We start from the raw sequence: 10468 nt of genomic DNA on the forward strand, positions 1-10468 counted from the left end.
CATGTTCATACCATCTCAATCATGACTCTCTTATCACTTCTTATTTCATCATGTTCCAATCTTATGCAGCGATATTCCCACAATTTACCTCAGCATTCTCATCTCTGTTCTCTCAAGCTTTACTTTCTCTTTTCTTCTTAGAGGCTATGTTTCTGCTCCATACATTAACACTGGTCTTACCACTGTGTTACATATCTTGACTTTTAGCTTGATTGGCATTTTCTTATCACATACCACTCCAGCTACTGTCAACTTCAGCCTCACATCCTCCTTCTTGGCTTAAAGTAGATCCTAAGCATTAAACTTTTCTTCCAGTTTTATAATCGAGCCTCTTTTTTTCTTGTATTACTATTCTGTCTTTGTCTTCCCTACTGCTCAACAAAATCTCTGTTTTGTTCACATTCACCTTTAAGCCACCCCTCTCTAAAGACTCCTGCCACTCTCCAACCCTTCTCTGTAGGTCCTCCTCATTTTCAGCAGTAATCACCAGATCATCGGCGTACAACAACTCCCACAGCTCTTCATTCCTGATCTCTGCACTCAACACACCCATGACCAGTACAAACAAAAACGGGCTTAATGCTGACCCCCGGTATAATCCAACACTAACTTCAAAGTTTTCAGTTTCCCCAACTGCTGTTATTACTTCTGTGGGCTTTCTTTCATATGTCGTCTCGCCCAGCCTAACCAACTTTTCTGGGACTTTCCTTTTCCTTAAACACCAAAACATTATTTCTCCTGGGATTCTATCGTATGATTTCTCTAGGTCTATAAAGGCACACTAGAACTCTTGGTTTCCCTCTAGCCTCATTTCCTGTAGCTGTCTTACTATGAAGATGGCATCCACCGTCCCTCTTCCTCTCATGAATCCATACTGCTGTTTCCCGATCTTTGCAATTTCTCTTAATCTCTCATCCAGTACTCTCTCTAAAACTTTCAATCCATGCTCTGTTAGTTTAATTCCCCTGTAGTTACCATAATCCATGACATCTCCCTTCTGCTTGTATACACACACACACACACACATTTCAATATGAATTGTTAAGAGCAAAACAGATGAAACGGATGATATATATATATATATATATATATATATATATATATATATATATATATATATATATATATATAAACTTTTCCTTATACAGGAGATGACGCCAAAGAAAATTTGTAAATACGTATCGATGATATTTCATTCGTTTCATCTGCTTTGCCGCGTAACAATTCATACCAAAATGTGTCCACCAACACACATTTACGTATATGTGTGTATGTTTGCGCGCTTGTGTGGTTATGTATGTGTGCGTATAAACTCAAACGATGATCTACGCTTTTGAACTGGTAAGACCAGGAACTCGACTGAACAAACAGAGATGACATTCGCCAGTCCTTCCTTGCCTGTGCTGCCCATGAGAGACGAGAGGAGAGAAATCTTATACAACCAGCGATAAAGACCAGTCAAGGCAAGTGTACGTACCAGAGACGCCTGCGGGACCTATAAACGCGTTCAACTTCCCATATAAAAAGAACCCTGGGCCCGTATTTATCAAAGCTCGCAAATCCTTAAGAGTACTCTTAACTCATTAAAACACTCTTAAAGTTATGAAAATTCTTAAGAGAATTTTACGAAGCCTCTTACGCGCTATGAGTACTCATATCTCAGGCCGAGATTTAAGAGTGGTGGAGGGGTCTCCTAAGTACTTAGGAGTTTCTCATAGCGGTAGTCACAGACTGTAAACATGGCAGACGAACAAGAACACCGCGTTCGCTGCCCGAGGAATTTTCGTCCAAGACTGGATATATTTCGATGTGTATGACGACAGTGAGTTTAAAAAAAGATATAGAGTGATCAAAGTGGCCTCATATGTGACTGACTTGATCAGAGAGGCGATTGCCAACCGCACAGAGAGGTTTTCTGCGGTTTCTAACATATCAGTCTCTCTCTCTCTCAAAATTAATGGATTAATTAATTTCATCACATATATTGGCGCAGGATTAGACACGAAGGGTCAAGAATGGAATGAAAATGAAAATCCTTAGAGCTTTTTTTGGTTAGTAGCGAGAGAGGAGCACTAGGCCTATAGTACTAGTGCTTCACCTCATTCATGTCTCATTTATTTGTATATATATATATATATATATATATATATATATAGATATCTTTCTCTATCTATCCATCTCTATCTCTATCTATCTCTATCTATCTATCTATCTATCTCTCTCTATCTCTCTCTCCATCTCTCTCTCTATCTATCTATCTTTATCTATCTCTATCTATTTATCTCTATCTTTCTCTCTCTATCTATCTATCTCTATCTATCTATCTATCTCTATCATCTATCTATCTCTATCTCTCTCTATCTATCTGTCTCTATCTATCTATCTGTCTCTATCTATCTATCTACTATCTCTATCTATCTATCTATCTACTATCTCTATCTATCTCTATATATCTATCTATCTCTATCTATCTATCTCTATCTATCTATCTCTATATATCTATCTATATATCTCTATCTATTTCTATATTTATCTATCTCTATCTATCTACTATCTATCCTATCTCTATCTATCTATCTCTATCTTTCTATCTATCTCTATCTTTAATCTATCTATCTAATCTATCTATCGATCTATCATCTCTACATCTACTCTATCTAACTAATCTTATCTCTATCTCTATCTATCCTATCTATCTATCTATCTCTATCTATCTGTCTATCTCTACTATCTCTATCTATCAATCTCTATCTATCTCTATATATCTATCTATCTATCTATCTATCTATCTCTATCTATCTATCTATCTATCTATCTATCTCTATCTATCTATCCTTCTCTATCTATCTATCTCTATATCTATCCCTATCTATCTATGTCTATCTATCTATTTATCTCTATCTCTCTCTATCTATCTGTATCTATCTCTCTCTATCTCTATCTATATATCTCTATCTATCTATTACCTATCTCTACTTTTGAATTCAACAATAATATACAGATCACAAGGTTAATATCATAATTAATGAATATATTGAATTTTTAAAATACTTTTTTTTTTATTAAAATAATGGCGAAAATCGTATATTCATGGATTGTAGCACTATATTTTCCGCTATTGTTAGCGAGATCTTCGCTTAAAAGTTTCTCCTAAACATACCGTTTTTCATAGCTAAGAGATTCTCTCAGAGCGTTGATAAAACACTCTTAGAAGTTCCTCTAAACTATGAGTGATCTGAGTGACTTAAGAGAGAATATTTAGGAGATGTCATAGCAGCTATGATAAATACCGGCCCTGATTTCCTAAGCATGCGATGCGATGTCTCTTCCTGTAACGCTTTCGGCTTCTCAAACAAAAACCATAGACTGCTTCAGTTCTTTCGTCAAGCCAGGCAAAAACGCTATCCGTAGTGTTCGGTGTAGTTATAGGGGCCTTTGTCGTGTCTTAGTCCACGTTGCGAGTTTTAAAAAGCTTTATTGTTTTGTGTTTTAAGATGCACGTTTTTCATCAAAGAATTTCCTAGATATTAATCTTAAACATATAAGAAATGTCGAGGATGATAAGATTACCATTCTCATCTCTGAAAGATTACACGCCAGGGGAATTATGTACTGAAACAGCAGAAGATTTGCAGCTAGCAAATAACGAAATCATTATTGCTTTTGATTGCAGCGATACTTTCGATTTACTACTAATCTCAGTGGGTGTTTTAAAATGTGGATTCTCCTTCCGTTTTTAATGACACAAGGACATAAATAAAATCTTATTAACAATTACATTATTTGTATAATAAAGCATAAGTTTTTTGCATCATATCTATATATACTATATATATATATATATATATTATATATATATATATATACTATACGCGCGTGTGTGTGTAAAAAAATATAGTTAAGTGTCTTAGTTTACCCAGACCACTGAGCTAATTATCAACTTTCCTGGGGCTGGCCCGAAGGATTAGATATTTTTTGCATGGCTAAGAACCCAATTGGTTACCTGGCAGGCGAGCGCGTAAACCACTCGTTCAATGAGGAACTATGTGTGTATGTAAAACCATATATATATATATATATATATAATATATATATATATATATATATATATATATAATATAAATATATATATATATAACTATTAGGGGCGACAAAGCCTTTTACCCTCGCTTGGAAGGTGCAATTAACCAAAGTTAAGAGGCCGCTTCGCCCTTGCCGAGAGATGCAGAGCTCGGCCCATGCTTGGTAGTCCCGTAGTCCCGTGGGTAGCAGCAGCTATCAGAGTCAAGGTCTGTACTCTTCTGACGCCATTCTTTCCAGAGAGTTAAAAGGTTTGTAGTGAAAAGGAAAGAATTTATATATATATATGTATATATATATATATATATATATTATATATATATATATATATACATACACACACACACACATATATATATATATATATATATATATATATATATATATATATATATATATATATAGTGTGTGTGTGTGTGATGTTTTCGTGCATCATCTTCAGCTTATTTAACAATACAGTAAGCTATTCTTCACTCCAGTAAGGCGTATAACAGTTTTATGTCAAAGTTAATCAGCCATCTTCATTGAATACGGTCGGAAAAGCATTTTCTGAAATATTCTAGAAGAAGCGCCGAAAAACTGCTGTAATTAGGTTGCTTATGCTATTGAATTTGTCTTCCTTTCGGAAGCCAAAGCTATGTCAAATTAATGAAGGTCAAAGGAGCACATTATTACAGTCAAATTGTCTTTTAGAGATTTCAAAAGCATTTCCTGTGGGCGTTGGCTTTTAGATTTACCCGTCCTTTGCAATACGAAAGGCATTTGTTCCATTTTTCATGGCTGCATAACTGATTCAAAGCTAAGCTCAATTGAATCTGCATTTCCATACGCGAGCAGACGCAAACAAACGCAACAAACTCATAACTAGCAACTCGAACTTTCTGTGTTCTACTTCTCCGCCCAATGGGTCGATTTCTCTCTCGTTCAAATGTCAAGGGTGACCTGGAAAAGGTCGTCAGGGACAGGGCACAAAGGAAGTACATCCGATGTATCCCTAAGCGTGCCCTCGTTCTCCTTGGCGCACGCGCGTCCTGGAAGGAGATCAGGTTCTCCGGCGGACTGAAAGCCATCGAGATGACCGTCGACTCCTGGGCCAGGTTAAGTGTCTGGGTTAGGTCGACGTCACCACGTCCGCTCTAATGAAGGCTCTGCAACTGTAAAGTGACAGCCATCATTCATACGCCTACTGCCACTGATACTAACAGCCCTTCTCTCTCTCTTTCTCTCTCAAGAATTGCGCTTGTTTCACTATAATATGTACAAGTAGTACTGCTTAAATTATATGTGGTGATTTTAACTTTATATTGACTGAATGGTACGAAATTCGTAATATCTTTTATACTTCAGCACTTTTAAACCCTTGAATCCTTTCATTTAGGTTCTTCTCATCCTAATCCAAAGTCGGAGTTGCTGTTTGAATCTTGGTGATTGTTTCAATTCACGATATAAAGAAGTTACGTTGCTGTTTCGATTTTCTTTCGATTGATGTTGTCTTAAAAGAATCACTGACTGTTTGTCCTGAGTCTTACCAAATTATGTATAAATTTAGTATATGATATAAATTTAGTATAAGATCACTGGACGGAGGGAGAAAGTGTTATAATTTAATGTTCATATAAAATTTACATGACTACGGATAAAAAACGAATGACAGTTTTCATGCTGATGTAATCTAGAAAATAAAAATAAGCTGTGGCTATCGTAGAACCTCAATTGTGTTTGAAAAGTGAATGTTGTCAGTTTCCATGGGACTTTAAAAGTTGTATTGCAAGCCTTCATAAATACCGTTAGATATATTATAAACTCACAGAAAGCTCCTGCGTCTTGATTAGTGTCAATTAATAACTGAACAATACGTAACTCTGACTCTATTCAAATAGGAAAGAACGGCCGCCAGTATGGCGGGGTTGTTTGGAACTTTGGGTGTAGGAAGCAGTTAATTTAACCACGCTTATTTGCACTGGCTCATCCACAGAGAGCACCGCAGCGGTTGGTTGATTGGCAGTTGTCAGCAACTGGCTGCTGCTACCTATTGAACAGCTGTGAAGGAAACAATTTTTCATTATATATTTCGTTACATTCGTAATCAAAACACTGAGACTAAATGGAAATATGGAGTTTGGCATGTTAAACTGGAAAATACTTTCGAGATCATACGTTGCTCATAAAATCCGCGGCAACATAGGAATATCGAGTTACGAAAATTCTCCTAATAAGTTAAATCAGAACAGGAATTAATTTTGTGTACGATAATCCATCTCGGTCTGTGCTCTCTCCCTCTCCTTCTAAAATCCCTCCTTCTTCATTCCCTGTCCCGACAAAACTGAAGGTCTCTAGACATTACTGAGGTGTTTCATGCTGTCTGGGTCGGAAAGAATTTAGAAAATGGGATGTTTCCGTGACATTCCATAACAAAGATGAAATTATCAACGTAACTTTTCAGTAAAAGTGAGCAATGTGTCAGCTTAGCTACTCCGCTAAAGAGAATGCTCTGATCGAGATCTAGACCGTGGCTCTATGATACTAGGAAAAGATGGTATGCGAAGAGAGAGAGAGAGAGAGAGAGAGAGAGAGAGAGAGAGAGAGAGAGAGAGAGAGAGAGAGAGAGAGAGAGAGAGAGGCAAGGTTCCCGCTTTATCCTTTTGCCATGTAGTCGTCTCTTAATGGAATTCACAGAAGGAGTTACGGAAATGTCTTACTAAACATAAAGTTTAAAGCAATGAATGTCCCTTTGGACCAAATGAAGATGTCATTCTTTATCATTACCCTAATTATTAATAACTTTAGTATTATCGCCACTTTCAAATGATTAATTCTTATTATTGACTTATGTATCCGTAACCTCCTTGTCTACCACATTTTATCTCCGACCAGTGGTGAACATGTGACTGATGCTTTTAATGTCTTGGGCTTGCTTTAGCTTCCGTGCGAAGGTCATTAGAACAATCACAACGACCGTCCTCACACTTAAATCACAGTTTACTTAATCATTTTCACTCTAAGGTAATTAATAATTTCATTTGCTCATTTATTTATTTGTTATTGATTACAGAGGTGCAACCAAGTACAGTAGGTTCCGTGGCTGAGTGGTGCAACAACGCATTGCTCACGTTTTCTGATTCCATGGCTCAAAGGTCTTTAGGCCTCGGCTAGGATCGATCATGGCCTACTGTCCACCAGTCCACCCAGCTGTGAATGGGTGCAAGCGCTGGAGTAACGCAAAATGATGTAGGGCTGGATTAATTTCTCATCCCTGAAGACTTGCTCAGGAAGTGGAAGGTTGTAACCTTAATATCCGGGAAGGATAAAAGGAGGCTCTATATAGAAATGAATGGCGCAGTTCTTGTGGGGAGGTTCGACACACTGCTCATGACCCTTCTATGTTGGTGTACGAATTTGCTAAGGATTTTGCAATAATAGTAGCTACACTGGGTGTTCAACTACCATCTAACGATTTAGGTATGATATTGCAGTGACAGTTGTACTGTTTCTTCTGTGGATCCACCATTCGTTAACAGAAAGATCCGGATAGAAAATTATATATATATATATATATATATATATATATATATATTATATATATATATATATATATATATGTGTGTGTGTGTGTGTGTGTGTGTGTGTACTACATTATATACATACACACACACACACACACACACATATATATATATATATATATATATATATATATATATATATATATATGTGTGTGTGTGTGTGTGTGTGTGTGTGTGTGCAGCATAGTCGATTCCATTATTATCCCATGCCTGAAAAAAATAAGTTAAGATTATCCCAACGAAAGGGACTGGATCCTCCTCTTGGAAGAAGCAATCTGGGTACTGAGAGTCAGTGGAACAAGAAAAAAGAAAACACTAAAGGCAGGTAGTAAAAAGAAAAGAAAATAATAATAATAATAATAATAATAATAATAATAATAATAATAATAATAATAATAATAATAAAACATTCAGAGCACTGGACAATCGAGGGATGACCGACCTAAACATCTTCATTGATTCACGAGACATTGAGAGAAGATATTCCCGAGCTTGGTGAGATTTGCTGAAAGGTTCCTACAAATAGGAGCCGTCAGGGTCACTCTTCATCGTAGAGAAAGAGGATTTTAAAAAAGTTAACGAAACTCCGTGAGGAATCAAGTGGTTGATATTGCCCAAGGATGTATAGAGTACTCTTTACTCTATAGTATCAATGATTTACGCGTAACTTCAAGTGCCAATTATAGGTACTACACTTATATTCGAATATCGCCATCATCATCACAAAAACTTTGTGATAAAATGTTTTAAATAATCTTATCATTCTTTTACTTCTTATGAAACAAATAATCATGTAGCATGTACGCGCTACTATATCCAACTCTGAATAATTAATTTTTATTTTTATTTTTGAGCCAACAGCCTATGCATAGGAAGGGTTAGCCAGTGATGTTAATATACAACTGTGTAACTAATACATAATTCATTTAATGCATTATAGTGTGTCGCTCGGAAAACAATATTGAATGATTATTTGGTTACTCGTGTAACTCACCAAGTCGGTATTTGAGTGCGCTCATTTTAATCTGATAATTTTATATCCAATCTCTTTAATTTATTCAATATGGTTTCTAATACACAAATGTTAATTCTTAATTTTGATAAATTATTGCCATCATATCAACCACGGTTGCCTTTTACTTTCTCCGCTTAGATCACATGAAATAATTGTAACGAAAATCGTACATAGAAATGAAATATTAAGTCCAAGTAGTGTCACAAAGTGAATTGCTATTATGTTGTAAAGCTTGTAAAAATCTGGTCGTCAAATTCAGAGTATTTGAACAATGCAAAAACAAACGGGCATGAAGAGAGGCTTTAATTCGACAGCACATATTTCAAAGCTTCTAAAAGCAGTCTCGTTGTTTTCATAATCACACAAGACTCAAACGACATAAGGAGAGCGTTTCTTACAATTCGGAAGACACCTGTACTGCATCTGTGTTACAGGACCGTGACCACAGACCTCAGTCGATTCAGGTTCGTTTGCTTTTAATCTTCAGTATTTTCATGTTCCGGTTGAACCAATGAATCTGGTACAACTTCATGACTGCGTAGCTCATGATTGAAATTACGGGTATGATAATTATGGTGGGGTTTGGGAGGTGGGAGAAGAGGTGTGCGTGGCTGGAAGTTACGAGCACATGCTCTGAAAATCCAATGAGTACGAGACTGCTACTGGTTCAACTGACGTTCGAACCTGAAAAGAATATTCGTGAGACATATATAGGAAGTTTCGAATTTCGTGAATTGAGCATATCACATTCCGAGATCTTATTTTGATCGAACTTTCTCCGTGTTGAGGTATTTTCGTGAGATCCTCTTTCGGCAAGACTTTCCCTCCGGCACGAATATGTTTTTCCCTGCCAAGTAGTGTAGTACTACTGTATTTGCATCCCGTTCTCAGAATTTTTATGAATAACAATTTTGTACTCTGTCTCACAGCCGGAAATTTGCTTTCCTATCTTATCTCACTTTTTTTTTTTTTTTTTTACTTTGTTCAGTTATCTGCACATGCGTAATTTGTTTTGCATACAGCGCAGTATATTAGTTTAACATATTAAGTCTCATAATAGCGCAACACCAACAATCCACCATTTCCTACATTTACTGAATCGACGGTGAAAAGGACGCTTTCCATTCGACCATTCTCCCCTCGCTTCTGCTTTCTCTCGTTCCTTTATCGTCTCTTCAAGCATGACACGATCGTCGTTTCTCTGGAATCTGATCCCAGCGTCATTCATTACAGTCTCAGTTGCCTCACAGGCATGGCAGGCGTTAGTAACTACTAACTAAGGTTCTTCGCAGCGTCCCTTCGGCCCCTAACTGCAGCCCTTTTCATTCCCGTTATAGCTGGTTCACTTAAGGTAGGTGTAGTAGTTTAACCGGACCACTGAGTTGATTGACAGCTCTCCTAGGGCTGGCCAGAAGGATTAGATATTTTTACGTGGCTAAGAACCAATTAGTTACCTAGCAACGGGACCTATAGCTTATTGTGGGATCCGAACCACATTATATCGAGAAATAAATTCCGCTGATTCCGCGTTGGCCGAGCCGAGAAAAGAACCTCGGAACACCGGATTAGTGGCCGAGAGCGATAACCATCGCCCACAGAGGAACAGGTAGATACTTGGATGAGCCCTATGGTTGCGACTTGCGAGACATTTGTTTGGCGGCCGCTGACTGGGTGGTACATGGAGGTAGGCAGCTCCCAGCTAATCAGCGGCCGCCAAACAAACGTCTCATAGGCATAGGGCTCACCCAAAAATCTACCTTAAATCTTACTTTTCTCCCTCTCCTAACTGTTGTTTCAATGTGGAAAAGCT

General features: G+C 37.2%; 2 protein-coding genes across 2 annotated transcripts in view; both read right to left on the bottom strand.

Moving 5' to 3' along the window:
* Nucleotides 1–10468, bottom strand: part of LOC135219535 (alpha-1,3-mannosyl-glycoprotein 2-beta-N-acetylglucosaminyltransferase-like) — a 386065-nt gene that overhangs the window by 342782 nt on the left and 32815 nt on the right. The window lies entirely within an intron of this gene.
* On the bottom strand, nt 299–730 carry LOC135218900 (uncharacterized). The gene has a single exon (XM_064255345.1). The coding sequence runs from the start codon at nt 728–730 to the stop codon at nt 299–301; it is 432 nt and encodes a 143-aa protein (XP_064111415.1).

Source organism: Macrobrachium nipponense, chromosome 1 (assembly GCF_015104395.2).
Source record: "Macrobrachium nipponense isolate FS-2020 chromosome 1, ASM1510439v2, whole genome shotgun sequence".
Taxonomy (NCBI): domain Eukaryota; kingdom Metazoa; phylum Arthropoda; class Malacostraca; order Decapoda; family Palaemonidae; genus Macrobrachium; species Macrobrachium nipponense.

What these genes read in the sequence shown, in the direction of transcription:
- LOC135218900 (XM_064255345.1), bottom strand. Translation starts at nt 730, where the DNA reads ATGTTTTGGTGTTTAAGGAAAAGGAAAGTCCCAGAAAAGTTGGTTAGG.